Source organism: Rhodofomes roseus (assembly GCF_022264815.1).
Source record: "Rhodofomes roseus strain CIRM-BRFM 1785 chromosome Unknown C8Q71scaffold_3, whole genome shotgun sequence".
NCBI classification, from domain to species: Eukaryota; Fungi; Basidiomycota; class Agaricomycetes; order Polyporales; family Fomitopsidaceae; genus Rhodofomes; species Rhodofomes roseus.
In genome coordinates this window covers 517,682-534,011 of record NW_025952959.1, presented here as the reverse complement: position 1 = coordinate 534,011, position 16,330 = coordinate 517,682, and the positions used below count along the sequence as shown (strand labels likewise).

The 16,330-nt window shown below is 57.5% G+C and overlaps 7 protein-coding genes across 7 annotated transcripts; 4 read left to right on the top strand and 3 right to left on the bottom strand.

Moving 5' to 3' along the window:
* Window positions 1-86: 86 nt before the first annotated feature.
* Window positions 87-2,139, bottom strand: C8Q71DRAFT_333198 (cobW-domain-containing protein). The gene is made up of 8 exons (XM_047917892.1): window positions 1,735-2,139; window positions 1,555-1,668; window positions 1,429-1,495; window positions 1,357-1,366; window positions 1,117-1,302; window positions 954-1,063; window positions 855-901; window positions 87-797 (listed from the first exon to the last, which is right to left on the bottom strand). Exons 1-8 carry the CDS (start codon window positions 1,755-1,757, stop codon window positions 161-163), a joined length of 1,194 nt encoding a protein of 397 aa, XP_047782806.1. The 5' UTR covers window positions 1,758-2,139; the 3' UTR covers window positions 87-160.
* Window positions 2,025-3,047, top strand: C8Q71DRAFT_853887 (phosphatases II; the record flags this gene model as incomplete). The annotated part of the gene is made up of 7 exons (XM_047926989.1): window positions 2,025-2,101; window positions 2,164-2,271; window positions 2,326-2,448; window positions 2,502-2,563; window positions 2,621-2,760; window positions 2,814-2,926; window positions 2,993-3,047. 7 exons carry the CDS (start codon window positions 2,025-2,027, stop codon window positions 3,045-3,047), a joined length of 678 nt encoding a protein of 225 aa, XP_047782805.1.
* A 182-nt stretch (window positions 3,048-3,229) lies between these two features.
* On the bottom strand, window positions 3,230-4,668 carry C8Q71DRAFT_853886 (UAA transporter; the record flags this gene model as incomplete). The annotated part of the gene is made up of 6 exons (XM_047926988.1): window positions 3,230-3,288; window positions 3,341-3,480; window positions 3,532-4,432; window positions 4,484-4,508; window positions 4,562-4,601; window positions 4,655-4,668. The coding sequence occupies 6 exons, from the start codon at window positions 4,666-4,668 to the stop codon at window positions 3,230-3,232; spliced, it is 1,179 nt and encodes a 392-aa protein (XP_047782804.1).
* A 208-nt stretch (window positions 4,669-4,876) lies between these two features.
* C8Q71DRAFT_333272 (uncharacterized protein) lies at window positions 4,877-5,717 on the top strand. Its single transcript, XM_047917893.1, has 2 exons — window positions 4,877-5,070; window positions 5,126-5,717. The coding sequence occupies exons 1-2, from the start codon at window positions 4,987-4,989 to the stop codon at window positions 5,624-5,626; spliced, it is 585 nt and encodes a 194-aa protein (XP_047782803.1). The 5' UTR covers window positions 4,877-4,986; the 3' UTR covers window positions 5,627-5,717.
* A 258-nt stretch (window positions 5,718-5,975) lies between these two features.
* Window positions 5,976-8,667, bottom strand: C8Q71DRAFT_820376 (cytochrome P450 oxidoreductase). Its single transcript, XM_047926173.1, has 4 exons — window positions 8,414-8,667; window positions 7,737-8,304; window positions 6,716-7,686; window positions 5,976-6,666 (listed from the first exon to the last, which is right to left on the bottom strand). Exons 1-4 carry the CDS (start codon window positions 8,588-8,590, stop codon window positions 6,190-6,192), a joined length of 2,193 nt encoding a protein of 730 aa, XP_047782802.1. The 5' UTR covers window positions 8,591-8,667; the 3' UTR covers window positions 5,976-6,189.
* A 1,522-nt stretch (window positions 8,668-10,189) lies between these two features.
* Window positions 10,190-11,583, top strand: C8Q71DRAFT_828543 (Mdm33 family-domain-containing protein). Its single transcript, XM_047926331.1, has 2 exons — window positions 10,190-10,764; window positions 10,823-11,583. The coding sequence occupies exons 1-2, from the start codon at window positions 10,368-10,370 to the stop codon at window positions 11,548-11,550; spliced, it is 1,125 nt and encodes a 374-aa protein (XP_047782801.1). The 5' UTR covers window positions 10,190-10,367; the 3' UTR covers window positions 11,551-11,583.
* A 208-nt stretch (window positions 11,584-11,791) lies between these two features.
* Window positions 11,792-16,279, top strand: C8Q71DRAFT_884509 (mono-functional DNA-alkylating methyl methanesulfonate N-term-domain-containing protein; the record flags this gene model as incomplete). The annotated part of the gene is made up of 14 exons (XM_047928535.1): window positions 11,792-11,986; window positions 12,041-12,309; window positions 12,359-12,880; window positions 12,936-13,413; window positions 13,477-13,622; window positions 13,673-14,074; window positions 14,128-14,611; window positions 14,674-14,793; window positions 14,842-14,995; window positions 15,050-15,330; window positions 15,385-15,639; window positions 15,694-15,796; window positions 15,846-16,026; window positions 16,081-16,279. 14 exons carry the CDS (start codon window positions 11,792-11,794, stop codon window positions 16,277-16,279), a joined length of 3,789 nt encoding a protein of 1,262 aa, XP_047782800.1.
* Between the last annotated feature and the right edge of the window lie 51 nt (window positions 16,280-16,330).

The following is a 16,330-nucleotide window of genomic DNA, read 5'->3' as shown; positions in this document are numbered from 1 at the left end:
CCTCGAGTTTCGATTTTCAAAAGCTCAGGTAGCAGCGTAGCTCCCATGATCTCCTCGGGAGTCGGAACTAGATCTAACCTCACACTACGCCCGGTAGCAGTGATCTATCCATGTGCTTACAGTATACACTCGCTAGGATAATTTTTTGTCTTCCTCTTTATTAATATCCGCGAAGGACTCCTTGCAGACTTCGCCGTACTTGTTCGTTCAAGCCCTTGCCTATAAGCACAACCTTGCCCATGTCCGGCACGCCCGTATCCGCCTCTTCCCCCTCATTCACCTGCATGATATCATACAGATTCCGCACGCCCTGCAGAACGTATGTCCCGCCGGCCGTCGTCTTGAACATCCCTTTGCATCGGAGAACCATCAGGCCCGACGCTCCGTCCGCTGAAGGTTCGCCAGGAACCTGACGTTCCCACAGCACGCTACGTATCCACTCGTCCAGCTTCTGGTATTGGGAAGGGTTGAGAGTTGGACAATCGACCTGCAGGCTGGATATACCGCGCAGTTCGTAGTGGGTCGGAGGATGCGAATGGTCATGATCGTTATGGTCGTGGCTATGATCATGGTCCTCGTGCGTTAGACGAGATGGGTGTGTAGCACCCTGAATGAGGGGGCGTGTGGTGTAAGCGTCGATGCCCATGATGTACTTGAGGTCAATCTGTCCTCTAACAGTCCGGTATATCGAGGCTGCGGGGTTGATGCTCCGGATGATACCCTCCGTGCTCTCGACTTGAGCCTCAGGCACCAAGTCAACCTTGTTTAGTAGGATTACATCTGATCCTGCGATCTGCCTGTGCCATGTCGGTTAGCTAGGGCAGGCCCTCGGTTTATATATTGGCAGACCTAACCTGAGGCTTTCGCCGATGCCCTCGTCCGAATGATCTTCTTCCATTTGCTATGTTTTGTCTCATCAAATGGAGGCGCATATAATGACACGGATGGCGTACCTGTCGGCCAAAGACAGCATCGACGACGCATACCACACCGTCCAGGTGAATATCTCTCCCCAGGCCCATTGCGAACTCTTCGTTTTGCCAAAACATGGACGCGATGGGACCTGCGGAAGGCGTCACTCTCCAAACAACCAACTAGTGGAGGAAGCGTACTCACCGGGATCTGCGAGTCCAGTAGTCTCGAGAAGAATGTGATCGAACGCGCCCTTCTTCTGCATGAGCCTCTCGATCGCAGCGACGCCAGTGTCTTTGATGCTACAGCAAAGGCATCCATTCGCGAGCTCGAGGAACTCCTCGGATTGCTGAACCGGGTCATCCGGAGACGAGACATTGATGGTTTTTGCTGCTCAATCGTGCGCATGAGCATAGGCCCATTCCGTCGTGAGTCCCAGCGAACCTTCGATGTCCTGTTTCCATTACGCGTTAGCATCGGGCGTGTTCGATATGTATGATGCCTTCCGCGTCTTACAGCAGTATCTCCGAACTCGTTCATGATGACTGCTATCCGGTAGCCATGTCGCTCGGTAAGGATTCGTCTGCGAAGCCAACCACTTCAGTAAACAAAATGGATGGTCTCCGCTGGGCCGGGACGTACTTCACTAGCGTGGATTTACCCGCTCCAAGAAAGCCGCATATGATGGTCAGAGGCACGGTCCGAGGCTGTTCAATCGGCTCGCTTTCGTCCACCGTGCCATGTTCGATCAGAGTTCTGCCAGGGGCACGTTTTCCGGTCATCTCGCGTTCTCGCAGAGCACATGAAATCGAAACTGCTCACGGTATCTCTTCGTCGTCTGCCATAGGATTAGATCGCGACGGACTCCGGACGATATTTGTCTCAGTGCGCAGGCTGGGAGGCGTGACGGGGAGGACAATGGATGCGGGGAGCGTCACGAGCGGTAGAGCCACACGAGACGCGTCCGGACCCAAAGTGGGCACGAATACGCGCTGCCGTGATCTCAGTCACGGTCGCGTCCTGTCAGTGTTCGCCCCCTCTCCCTCCTACCACGTTCACCCCTCCCGCACTCACCATAGAACAGCGCTGCCTCTCGCCATACCACACCCGCCATGGCGACCTTGCCGCCGCAGATGACGGACGAGCAGATTCGTGACATGATACAAGGCCCGGGCGACGTGGAGTGGTCGTAAGTAGTGGGCCACAATGTCCCATCCACCTCCGCCCGCTCACTGTATCTCTACGGGCCAGCTATGAGATGCGCAGACAATGTCAAGAGATCCTACCAGGCTTGCTCCTCGGGCCTCTCCAAGCCTCGAAATCGCTGCCGATTCTCCAAGAGCTCGGCGTAACCCACATGTAAGTGCGCGCGATCGCGCGCCACGGCTACCATGCTCAAGCACTCCTCGCCAGTGTGTGCATCCGCGATGCGAAAGAGGCGTTCTCCGTCCGGCCCCGTTTTCCGGAACACTTCCGCTACATGGTGCTCGACGTGCAGGACAGTGAGGAGCAGAACCTCATCCGGCTATTCCCTCAGTGCGTGTCACATCCGTGCTGTGCGATCCGCCACTGACGCGTGTAGCACGTAGAGCGAAGCAATTCATCGACGAGGCCGTCGCAGCCGGTGGAAGAGTGCTTGTACATTGCAACGGTATGTGGTCCCAGCCATCCTGGCAGGGAGCACACGGGATACTGATTGGTGGTATAGGGGGCATCAGCCTCTCGCCTGCCTTCGTCGTGATGTACGTCATGCAGCATCACAACCTGTCCTGGGAGGACGCCCTCCATCTCGTGCAGAATAGGCGATACTGCATCTCTCCAAACGGCGGCTTCCTAACCCAGCTCAAGGTGCGTCCTGGCATCGCCTATAGGGGAATCAGATGTTGACTGCCGCGGCACAGGAATATGAGTCCATCTACAAGGCACGCAACGCGGTGGCCTCGTTTCCGCAATACCAGGCCGCAGCCGCGCGGCGTAAGCGCGCTGTCGAAGATGACGAAGATGGCGATGAGAGGTACGTCCGCGGATGCCCACTGGCTGCCCAGATTTTAGACCACTCATCCCCCCACGCCACCCCCAGGGATGAAGAGCGCAAGCGAGCTTTCGTCGACCAGGATGATGCCATGCAGACGTGATATACATCCTTTCTTTTTCTGTCGGACTGCGCAGAAACCACTCTAGGGCAAGATGATCAATAATTTACCTAGTTCCTTGGTTGTAATGCTACGTTGTGTGTGATATTGTCCGTTTGCTGCCCATCCTGTTGTATATCCTTTGATGAATGCTAACGACCATCCGAGTTGACACCCGGAACGAGTTACAGGCTTTTGATTTTGGCCTTCTCCTTTTCCTGGAGGACTCGTTTTGCGTGTACGTCTGTGTTGAATGGTCAGTGGGATACCAAAGACGCATGAAGGCGTTGACGGACCTTTCCGCTTTACCCAGGCTTCTACGGATATCCCGGCGAACACGACGGAAGTGCCTAACCACTGGCCCGGCGTGAGCTTGTGGTTGTAGAGAACGACCGATAGCAGCATGGTGAACATCTTCCGAGTAAGAGTGACAGTGCTATACGCGCCGTGAGCTTTGATGCATTCAGAAGCAAGAGCGAACACGTACACAAGGGTTAGTGAGCCGAAATGCTGCAGGGTCTCGAAGATGAACAGCTGCCCTAGCGACCCGGTCAACGAGTACTGCAGCAAAGCCTTGACGATCTCCGTGTGCGTCCTGATGAAATCCAACGCGCCATGCAGCTCGGTCGTCCCACTCTCTCCGGGATGCAGCACCGGGATGTATGGCAGCGGCAGCACACACATGAGCGACGTGAGGAGCGTACATATCAGGTTGATCCAGAACATCATCTGCTGCCCAGACACCTTGTACCGCGCGAAGATCTCGTCCTGCGTCGAGTTCGTCGCGCCGTCGATGGCGAGATTGATCAGCAGGTACCCGATGCCGATGAGCTGCTTGCTCATCGGGAGGCTGCCCACGTCCGCGCCTGAACCGTGCTTGGACTTGCCCGGCTTCTCCGCGCCGAAGCCCATAAACATCGTGATTCCGAGCGTGACCATCGCGACGACGACGTATTTGTACGGTGCGAATCGCCGGCGGTAGAGGAGGACGTTCATGAACATGACGGGCACGAGTTTGCAGGACTTGCCGAGCACCATGGCCGGGTAGGTGATGTAGGAGAGGGCGGCGAAGCCGAAGGGCGCGGCGGAGGTCACGAAGACTGAGCATTGGAGGTAGCGCAAGAGGAGTGACTTCAGTGAGTACCGGTGGTCAGGCTTCGCGTGATGTGAGTGCCCGCTGGCCTTCGCCGTGCCATTGGATGCCTGCTTGACGGGGTAGGCTTGCGCGAGCCCTAGAACCTCTGGGACGGACTGATGCCGCGGACTCCGTATGCGCAAGTAGATGAATGAGGAGAGCACGCAGAAGGCACTCTGGCATGTGTTCATGAAGAGAGGCGAGTTGAACTTGTCTGAGGACTTGCCGTCAATGGTGTCAAAGGGCACCGATACTGAAGGCAGTCAGCTTCAGCTCTTAGTAGATTATCCGTTGGAGCACTCACATCGTTCCTGAGCTATAGCCCATAGCTATGCATGGACATCAATGTATGGTCTCCCTCGAATGTAACGCAGATGCTGACCAGGAACATCGAATACACGCCTGCAACACATATAGCGAGCCTAGCGACTGCTCAGACGTTTATGCTCGACAGGGCAACTCGCGTGGGGCATACCTCAGGAATGACATGGCGAGGTCAGCTACGACAGCAAGAAGTAGACTACACCGCCGCGCGCCGGAGTCCGCGCCGCCCAACGACGACGGACGTGTCGCGTCCGTCACATGACGCCATCGACGTGGCCGGCTGTGAGCGAGTCGATCCAGATTGGTTCGATCGATCACTCATCCCTCGATCGAGATCCGAGGCCACAGGAGCTTTCAACCTGAATTGCTAGCTTTCATTCTCGACCTTTCTCAACGCTTGCTTGCGATCCTTACACCACTGGAAAATAAAAGTGGTTTGGAAATCTCTCAAATACTACAGAGAGATTCTGCTATTAAGAGCACATGGAGGACGAAGAGATCTGGCAAGAAGGTCCTCAGTCCGTACAGGACGCAGAGTGGGCCAAGCTATCATCCGGATTCACCAATGTATGTACGCATATGTACCTCTTTGGTCGTGTTCTTAAGAAATATCCCCACACAGGCTGGATACCGTGAAGGCATCACCGCAGGCAAAGAATCTGCCCTGCAAGCGGGGTTTGACGAAGGCTTCGCCCAAGTCGGCGTACCCATCGGACGGCAGCTAGGCATTCTCAGAGGCATCGCCACGGCACTCCTCTCCTCCCTCCAAACCTCTGTCACGGCCTCCCAGAACACCGTGTCCGTAGACGAAGTTCGCGCCATAACGTCCCAGCTAGGAAGCATCCGCTTCTCCGACATCGCTCCCCCAGACCTGGAAGCGGTGCGTCACGCACGGGAGCATCTCGGTGACCGCAGGCTAGAGGAGGCTGACGAGATGGAGATGCCTGTCCCGGAAGAAGTCCAGGGAAAACGCGCCATCGAGAGTCTGGAGGATATGCTCGCACAGATGGGCGGCGGGGCGGCGGCGACGGCGAAACGTCCGAGCATGGACGACGTGAACGAGCTGCAGAAACGCCTGCTCGCTGTATGCGGGCAGATGGGCTTGTCGCTACAATGGAATTGAAGTTGCAAGGCCACCCAGACAGGAGTCACTCGTCGAGGGATCGTCATGCAAAATCGTCGCCCCGAGAGTGGCGAGGGAACAGGCGGCTTCGATCACGCAGGGCAGCCTCAGCACCCTGGTGCAGCTTACGTGCACTGCTCGTACGTCGCGGTCAACACGAGTCCCGGTTCCGAAGACGGTCTTACAGCACATTCAACAGTCGTTCAGCAGCACCTGCAATGAAATTTTGGAAGCTCGGCAGACCACGGAGTATTCGAGGGTTACGAGCCCGATCTCCTCTAACCTCGACGAGATTGTGGTGCACAGGCCCGGATAGCATGCACACATATGACAGATGGCGCATCGAGATAGAAATGAGAGTTGCAGGAGATGATCATTGTATGTGTGGCCTGCAGCCAGTCTAGTGCACAAGACGTATAAATAAATCTAAACTCCAAAAATCATACTATGCCACGGCCGGCACCGTGCACGACACGGTGTAAAAGGATCGTCGAAAGCGACAGCGATGCAAAGCAGCGTGGTGTACGACATGCAAATAACAGACCGTCATCCAAGGGATCCCCTCAGCTCCACACATCCGAAAGCATCCGGCTGCGCTCCTTGAGCAGCTTCACCTCCGCGGCGCCCTCGACCTCCGCGGAGCCGCCCTTCGCCTCGCCGAGGATCCTGCAGAGCGTCTCCTCGACGGCCTTGCTCATGCTCTTCGCGTCACCACAGATGTACACGTAGCCCTTCCCGTTGAGGATCGAGTCCGCGACGTGGTCGCGGTCCTCCCAGAGCAGGTCCTGCACGTAGATCTTGCCCCCGTCGGGCTTGTACACCTCGCGCGAGAACGCGCAGCGCATCGTGAACTTGCCGTGCAGCTCCTTCGCGTACTCGGGCCACTCGTCCTTGTAGAGGAAGTCCTGGTCCGAGCGGCGGCAGCCGAAGTAGAGGCGGATGCTGCCCCAGTCGGCGAGACCCTCGACACCGTTCTTCTCGATCGTACGACGAGCCATGGCGACACGTTCTTGCACAAAGCCGCGGAATGGCGCCACACCCTAGAGTCGATTTATATGGCATTCGCTCATGAGGGGAAAAGGGACTCACAGTACCAGGACCGATCATGATCACAGGGCTCTTCGGGTTCGTCGGCAGCCTGAAGGTGGATCTCCGGATGTGGATGGGCGACTTGAAGATTGTCTCCTGCTTGTAAGCGTTCCTCGGGCCCTCAATCGCATACTTCGGCAACTTTGCGAGCGCAGGGTTGTGCTTCGCGTCCTCTGCGATCAAGGAGACGTGCTCGTTACCGACGGCGAACTTGAGGTTGAGGAGGAAGTTGGAGCCAACACCGTGGATCCAGCGCGACTTGACCTTCTCGCTCTCGACAGACTCGTACGCGAGGACGACGACGGTGATGTGTATCGAGTTCGGGTAGAGCTTGGGGCTGGACGAGATGGAGTAGTACCGGGGCTGGAGACGGGGGGTGCTGGAGACGACGATGTCGAAGGGAATGGACCACGACGTGGTGTTCTCGGGCGAAGGCTCGGCGGTAATATCGTTACCCGCAGCGAGCTGCAGAACCTCGCCAAGCTTCAGGCAGCCATTCGCGACAACGTTCGTGTATTCGTCCTTGTTCGTGTTCAGTGTCTTCAGGAACGCCTCGGCCTCCGGGTTGGGCGCGAACTTGGATAGGACGCCGAGCATTTGACGGCCGGCGACAGCGCTGACGTCAATGTAGTGGCGGAGTACCGTGATGTATGTGGTCGGGACAGGGAAAGGTACTTTGGCGAGCGCGGGGTCGAGCGACTCAATGTTGATGACCTTGTCCTTCTTGTCGTGCAGACCGAGCGCGCAGAGCAACCGGAAGACCTCGTTCTCAGCGTTGGACGGCCAGACACCGACGTGGTCACCGTGCTGGTACGTGATGCCGGAACCCTCAGAGTTGAACTCCATGTGCACGCAGTTCCTGTCAGAGGGCTGCTGGAAGAGCTCGCGGGCGACGGTAATGGGAGCCGGGTAGGGGTTCTTCGCGTCATGGATACCCTTGGAGCGGGTCAGGGCACGGGCAGACAGTTCACCTAAGCGGAGTCAGCCAGGGCGACGGTAGTATATATGTCGAAAGACTTACCGAGGTAGACCTTCTCAGGCGGGTGATCCTCCACCTCCGTGACAGCGAAGTCCGGAGTGTCTCCACCCTGGCCCTCCTCGACGTTCATCGCCTGGGCAAACGCCTCCCACATGCCATCCTTCCACTCCAAGTAGTCCTCCTCCATGCTCTTGTCGTCATCACCCTCGCCCCGCTCGCCGATCTTGATGGCACCCATCTTTTGCAAGTCCCGGTCGACGTTCTTCGCGATGAGGTTGTAATGCTCGTATGTCTTGTTTCCGAGACCGAAAACGACGTACTTGAGACCGGGCAGCTTATGCTCGCCGTTGCTGAACTCGAATGACTCGTCCGAGAGGTTCTGGCAGAGCGTGACGGCGTTGTCGGTCGGCTCGCCCTCGCCGTAGGTGGCCATGACGAAGAAGACACAGCATTCCTCCGGGATCTGGTCGAGCTTCTCGAAGTCGTACTCCTCGGGGTCGCACACGAGAGATGCGAGACCGAACTTCTGCTTAGCCTCCTTTGCAAGACGAATGGCATATTCCTCCGCAGTACCAGTTTGCGACCCGTAGAAGATGACGATGCGTTTTTTCTACGTCGATATGTGAGCATACAGAGACATACGGGCATGCAAAGTCACTGCTGCGGGGTTGCAGCGCGCACATACGTTGCAACGCCCCCACCGTGCAGCCGATACTCACCCCCTCCTTCATCTTCGTGACGAAGTCACGCGGGTCACCGCCGCCTGCGTTTGCATTCCTGGGGAGCGCAACGGGCGTTGACTTTGGCTTGGAGGCGAAGAGCTGGTCGCGGAACAGGTAGACTGCGGCGAGGACCAGGCCGACGGCGAGGACGATAATGTCCGAGTTCGACGCCATGGCGGGGTACGACGACCGGGCTGAGGGGACTAGGGACCGTAAAGAGAGATAGAGTAGGACAGGGTAGGGGAAGGATGTAGGCGCGAGCGAGCACCTGGAACCACTTTTATTTACGCTGCCTCTCCAACGGGCGCTCCCCCGCTGTCATTCGCGCCTCGTCAGATCCCCGAAATCGCCAGCCACGTTGGCTTCCTCGGAGGACTGCACGGTCATCCCATCACCCGCGGCATACTCTCCACCTTCGATGTCTCTCGTTCGTCAGCTGCTATATGTGCACGGCTCACTGTTGTGGCGGCAAAAAGTGTTATTCTCGATGCCTACTTACTACATCAAGGCAAGGCTGAGGCGTGCCTGCACAGTGCCTCTAGTCTCGGGTGGCATATGCTTCCGAGGTTTGGCTTCAGGCGACCCAGATGCCCCGACGACTGGAGGGCAACTTGCATCTCTAAGCAAGCAATTTACAGTACGTACAGGTTGTCTGACATATGCTTGACACCGTGTCTAGTAGGCAATCAAGCTGCTGTCTGCCGAGTTGAGGCGTCCCCCTACGTCACGCTACGACCCCTGCCGTTCCTTGTGGCCCGCGCCGGGTCAGTCAATTCGGAACCCTGTTCACCAGGCAATGCAAATCGCGGTACGTAGTCACAGGCAAATAACGCTTCATCAACATGACGAGTTGCCGTTTAGTACATAGGGTGCGCGGGTAAGTACTGGCTCGCCGCATAGCAGTCATCAACGACGACGTATCGGTACTGAGACGGTACGCCCCAAGTACGCCCCGCGCGCTGCATTTCTCCGCCGACTGCCGGCACTGTCACAGTGTGAGACACACCAAGTCTGAGTAAGATAAGCACTTACCCAGTGGTCGGTGTCTATGCGGCCGCTGTCAAGTCTCGACCGTGCAGCTGCTGCGATTTCACCAATCTTCTGTGTCCAGATCCTGATTCCTCATGCCGCCTTCACACGTCTTTGGATAGCTCATACCGCCCAAAAATCTCACCGCAATCTCACTGACATTGGCGGTGCATGCGCAGGCCGTAGCTAAACCCCGACTGCCTCCATAGAGCGCCCTTGTCCAGCTGATCGACTATCCCGAAAGGGAACGCAAGGCTGCCATGGCAGGAAAGCGGGAAGCACGTAGTCAGCGAAGTGAGAAGCGCACCTTGGCACGGAATACACGGTCGGATGCTCTCCTATGAGTTGCCAGAGCCTCAGCACCACCGGTGACCGAAGGTGCTGGCCAGAGGAATACCGGTTTGCCTGCACGATAATTCGGATGTTCAACTGCGTAAAGCTTGGCAAGAGTAATCGACTAGGGAGGTACGTAGGGTGATTTATATGGTTGTCATTGATGCGAATCCACGAAACTATTGACTTTTGGCCCGTGCATCCAACGGTCATCCTGGAGCCTGAATATTGAATGGTAGACAGGGTCCTCGACTTCATGTTGAAGGTCGACGTCAGTAACGGAGTACGATTTTGCATCATCTGTTGCTGTCCTTCGTGACTGCCTGATTAGTCTTCCTGGATATTTGGAGACTCCAAAAATCCAAGTGAATGTATGAATGATGAGGAAATGAGGAAAGCACGACTCGAGCCCGGGGATTAACACGACGCGATATACACCAGTCACGTGGTACGCGTAGCACAGGCAAATCGCGAAGTGTGCCAGTGGCTGCAGCTGCTGCCGCCGTACGCATCCGTATTCCCGACAAGCCCGCTGGACGCGGCCGCCCACTCATCGTTCCAAGCTCCATTGCTATCCTTGTGCTTGGACATGCTCAGGACGTCCCTCTTTCGGCCGTCATTTCACTGTGCCTCCTGCTTGTCTGCTCCCCGACTCGTCCCCATCCACCATGCATTCCGCGCTCGCGCTCAGCTTAGGCTCAAAATCACCAATGCGGCGCCACCTCCCAAACCATCCGATGAGACTCAGCCGGGGCCTTCGCAACCTCGAGAGCAAGAGAAGATAGCCTCGTCCAACGTCGATGCCATCGCGGAGGTGCGAGAACGGGTGCAGCAGTGGACAACACACACGGCTACCGCCGCGCGCCGGCGGATAGACCAGTTCACTGCGGATGTAGCGCGGTCCTTCTCTCAGCTGGGGAAGGAGATCAACAAGGCGACAGGGTATGGGGAGATCGAGGAGCTGAAGAGACGAGTCGTGACACAGGGTGAGTAGGTCGCACGAGTGATGCTGTACCGCACCTTGACATGGGTTTGCACTTATAGAGGGGCGGATCGAGGCCGTCCGACGGGAAGCCCGTGAAGCAAAGGAGGCATACGACTCCGCCGTGCGGCTACGGGCGTCCTCACAACGCGAGGTGAATGACCTGCTGCAGCGCAAGTCGACTTGGTCGGACCAGGACGTAATCCGGTTCACAGAGCTCGTGCGCAAGGACCACCTGCACGAGCAGGAGGAGACGCGCGCGAAGCTAGCCGCGTCGGTGGCGGAGGACGCGGTCGAGCGCGAGTTCAGCGAGCTCATGCGCGTTATCCTGAACCGCTACCACGAGGAGCAGGCGTGGTCGGACAAGATCCGCAGCGCGTCGACGTACGGCTCGCTCGCGGTCATGGGCGTGAACATGCTCGTATTCGTGCTCGCGATCGTCTTGGTCGAGCCGTGGAAGCGCAAAAGGCTCGCGCAGACGTTCGAGCGCAAGGTCGAGGAGATGTCGGCGGAGAACGCGGCGATGCTCGAGGGCAAGGCGGATGCATTGGTGCAGCGGATGGAGGCCCAGGACCGCGTGTTGTCGCAGATCATGGAGACGGTGTACTACTCGACCCAGCCGTCTGTGGCCTCGACGGTAGTCGCAGCTGCTGACGACGGTGGACGTGCTGCAGAGCGGACTCGGACTCTACACATACTGACTTCTGATCGCGCTGTTGCCTTTGCGATCGCGTCAAGCGCAACAGTCGCTGCAATTGTAGGCTGGCTAGCCCGTAGTTGGTATAGTTAGTAACAATGCATTTGAAGCAGCAGCTACTATCAACTGCAGTCGGCAGCCTTGCTCTTGCGAGCAAGGGAATACATGTTGTGACCAGTGAGTCGCGATAGTGCTATTCAGTGTTGTGGGCGCTCTCTGCTCGAAACTCTGACGTAAGGGCATGAATGAGCGATCGGCCCAGGGCGCCTACGTGTGAGAGGCCATCCACTCCCTTCTCCGTACTTACAGGCCTGCGTTCTCCTCCCTTCCTGCGATGAGGGTCGTCGCGACATTCCACCAGCCATCCTCAGTCGTGTCCTCCGCGAGATGCAGTCTAACGGCCGACCAAGAGTTCCTCGTAGTCGGAAAGACCAACAGAATCGAGGTCTTCTCGCTGCAAGCAGACGGCTTGCGCAAGGAATGCAGCCTTGAGATATGGGGAAGGGTCGTGGCAGTCAAAGCACTGCCGGTGAGCTCTAGCTTGCTGTCTCACCTGGAGTGTCGAGTTTACATGCCCTCACAGGTTGGCGATACCTCCAAGATCCTCGTCCTTACAGATCATCCTGACCCCAGACTGATAGTCTTGGGATATACTACTGACGGCGAGGGGAGGCCAAGCCTTGTCAGCAAACACTATGTCGAGCTGCACGATCGCTACGCTCGCCCTGCTGAATTTGTTACGGACGTCCTCGTACATTCATCGGGACGGATCGCAGTGGTCAACTGCTACACCGGGAAGCTTAAGCTCATCAAGTTTAGGGAAGGGAAGAAGCCGGAGGTCATGGATGTCTCGTACGTCCACACCATTTGCACCCTGCGCACTCTAACAACTCAGTTGTAGGATCCCCGAATTATACATTGTCGCTCTGACTTTCCTGCAAACGGAGTCCGACTCGTATGCACTCGGCATCCTACACTTCAACCACCAACGACAGCTACAGCTGCTCTCCCGCGACATCGACCTCGACAACTACGAGATCTCACCCACGCCCTCCGTCACCATCCGCTCGTGCATCCTCCCGTCCTCCACCTTCCCCGAGACAGAATCCCCGCCCTTGCTCGTCCCCGTCCCTCCTTATGCTTCGCCTGAAGCGGAAGACGACGAATACGACGACGAGGAGGACAGTCGCCGGAGCCACCGTGGCGGCGTGCTTGTGCTCGGTGGACGCAAGATCCTCTTCATCGAGCACGAAAGCCGGGAGCAGCAGGAGGTGAAGCGCGGAAAGCAGCGTCGCGTGAGCGAGCGCCTCTCGAGCGGGGACTCGAAGCAGATGCTGAAGGCGAAGGAGAAGGAGAAGGAGCGCGACGCGAGGAAGGCGAAGCCCCGCCTGCGGGTAAACTGGCCTTGGAGCGAGATTACAGCGTGAGCGTGCCCGCCCATCTCGTTTCTCGAGTATCCTCAACTTCCGTGGTTGCAGATGCTGTCCCGTAGACCCAGACGGTCGACGGTTCCTCATCGGCGACACCTACGGCCGGCTCACCATGCTCGCCTTCACCGACCCGCCCTCCCTCCTAGTCGTCCCGCTCGGCTCGACCTCCCCCGCGACGTCCCTCACCTACCTCACCTCCCAGGTCCTCTTCGTCGGTTCACACTTCGGCGAGCCCCAGCTCCTCCGCGTCTCGCCCACGCCCGTGTCAGACGTCGACGCGGACACACTGCCGGTGCCGAAGGGCGTCGCGACGGTGGAGCCCGCTGCGCTGAGTGCGGGCTCGTCGGCGGCGAAGGGGAAGGGGCGGGCAGATAGGGACTGGGATATGGAGGCGCGGGAGGCCAGAGAGGGGAAGGACGGGAAGGTGGTCAGTACAAAGGGGAGCTATGTGGAAGCTGTTGACCGATGGGAGAACGTCGCCCCGATTGTCGATGCTGCGATGGCAGATTTGGAGGGCAGCGGGCAGGTACGTCTATCCCTCGTGAAGTATGAAAGGTTCAAGGTTCACACTCATGACCTATCCGTCTAGCCCCAGATCATAACGTGCTCGGGAGGTCGGAACAGCGGCTCGTTGAAGGTTATCAGGACAGGTGCAGACTTCCAAGAGAGAGCTGTAGTCGAGGGGCTGGCGAACGTCACCAACATCTGGGCGATCCGGTCCCGCTTCGAGGATACGTGAATATGACTACTCCGCATCCGCGAATCGATTTCTGACCGGTACACAGTGTTGACAGCCACATCATCGCGTCCACGCTGGAGGAGACCTACGTCTTCCGCTTCGACAGCGCCGAGTCCATCACACGACTCGACCCTAGCACCGACGGGCTCCTCGCATCCGTGCCGACTCTCGCAATCAAGAACATCCCGCGACGGACGACGGCGGGCGGCAAGTCCGCGTACGTGGACTCGTCGCTCGTCGTGCAGGTCACGCCGCAGAAGCTGCGGCTCGTTGAGTACGACAAGGCGCTTGGGCTGTTCTCTCTCGTGAGCGAAGGGTGGGACGCGCAGAAGGAGGGGCGGAGCATTGTCGCGGCCGACTTGAACGCGAGCCAGGTCGTGCTCGGTCTGGGGAGGGGACGGCTGGCGTTGTACAATTTGAGCGACAGCAGGCAGTTCCAACTGCTCAAGTGCGTCTAGGGTTATGCACCGTGACACGCACCAAGGCTGACTTCGTTTGCAGACATAGGGACTTTGCTGACGCGACTTACGGCCCGCTCGAGATCGCCGCCGTCTCGTGCGCGCCCTTCGACCCGACGAAGAACTACGCGACCATGATTGCGGTCTCCTTCTGGGGCACGAACCGCGTCGCGCTCCTATCGCTCAACACCGCGGAGACGTACCTCAGCACGCTCTGCGAGGTCGGCGTCCCGTCCCTGCCGCGCTCGCTGCTCCTGCACAACTTTGGCGCGAGCCGAAGTAGGAAGGAGCCAGACTTCCGGCCGCACCTCCTCGCGGGCCTTGCAGACGGGAGCGTAGTGTCGTTCGGCATCAGGGAGAAGGAGGGCGCACTCGCGGAACAGAAGCAGTTCTCGCTGGGAACGGCGCCAGTGTCGTTCACGACGTGCGTTGTGGATGGCCGGAAGGCGGTGCTTGCGAGCGGGAGCAGGGCGAGTGTGATGTATTGGGATCGACAGAGGTTGAATCAATCGCCAGTGATGCTCAAGGTAGGTTCCCCTCTTTGGGCTAGCTTCTAGAGGCTCAATGTTGATTGATCTGGGCCCTGCAGGAACCAGTGGTCGCAGCCAGTATCAACTCCTCAGCCTACCCGTCTTGTCTCGTGCTAGGAACACCGTCTTCGTTACTCATTGGCAACGTGCGCGGAGTGGACAAGATGCAGATCAAGACGGTCCGTGTCCCTTTTGGTACTGGAGGCCAAGCACTTACTTTGTTTTAGGTGCCCTTGGGGCTGGAGAACCCGCGAAGAATATCGCACCACGCGCAATTCAAAGCGTTCATCATTGCCTGCACCCGGACTACGCCACCGCGTATTGGTGACGCAGAAGACATGATTAGCTCACTAAAGGTCCTCGATGATACTACGTTCAATCGTAAGCCGATCGTCGCGACGTGACGCACGCAGCGAATACTCACCGTCTTCGCAGCATTGGCCTCGTTTGCCTGTGAGCCCGGCGAGGAGATCACAGCGACGCTGGCGCTATCAGGAGGGGACGAACACCCGAGTCCTTGCTCGATCTGCATTGGAACCGTCGAGTTCCAGGTTGACGAGCGAGAGCCATCTGCGGGTCGTATCATCCTGTTCTCGCTTGACACGAGTGCAGGCTCTGCCCCCACGCTCAGAATGTTGGCTTCGCGGGATGTTGGCGGATGCGTATACCAGCTGGTGAACATCAGGGGTATGATTGCTGCTGCTGTGAACACTTCGGTATGTGACCTTCTGCCAAATACACACGACATCCGTTGATAGATACTTCTTTAGGTAATCTTGTTCAAGACCGAGACCATCAACGATTCGACCCTGCAGCTACGCAAGGTGTCCGAATGGAACCACAACTACATCGTCACCAGTCTCGTCTGCAAAGGCCGGACTCTCGTCGTGGGCGACGCTATCAGCTCGGTATCGGTGCTAAGCCTCGACAATAACGGTCAACTGCAGTGCAAGGCGCGGGACTATGCACCTGTATGGCCCGTCGCAGTCGAGACAATAGGCAACGGCGGTGTCATTGGAGCCAACGTATGTACATCCCGATTCTGAACAATGTTCAGATTGGCTGAGATATCCCACTAGAGCGATTGCAACCTCTTCACATTCGCTAGATCCAGTGATCGTACTACGCTGGAGAGGGACGGGAGCTACCACATCGGAGACGTCGTCAACAAGTTCATCCCTGGTATGCGTTCTTTGCCAAGGGCTACAATGCGTACTCACGCACGTCATAGGCGGTCTCGGCTCCGCTGACCTCACGAACAATTTGCTCGAGTCGAAACTGGTCTTCTTCACGTCAGCAGGTCGCATCGGCGTCGTGTTCGAGATGAGCGATGACATTTCTTTGCATATGACTGCGCTACAGCGCAATATGGCGAAACATATCATCGGGCCTGGTAACACATTCCATCCAAAGTGGGTAATCCTTGTATCTTCGTGGTAACTCGCTATTGACGAGCTGCACCGCAGATGGAGAGCACCAGCGAACTCGCGGGGTCACACCGATGCAGAAGCAGCGTTCGGCTTCCTTGATGGCGACTTCTTGGAGCACTACCTCTCGGTACCCGATCCACACAAGTTCCTCGCGGGCGATAACGAAGCCGAGCGGATATCCATTCCTGGTCCTCAAATTCAAGATGTATTGGAGAAGTTACAGAGCTTACATTGAGTACGCTACGACGGAATGCAGCTTGGAGTGTCCGAGTGAGAGACAAATGTG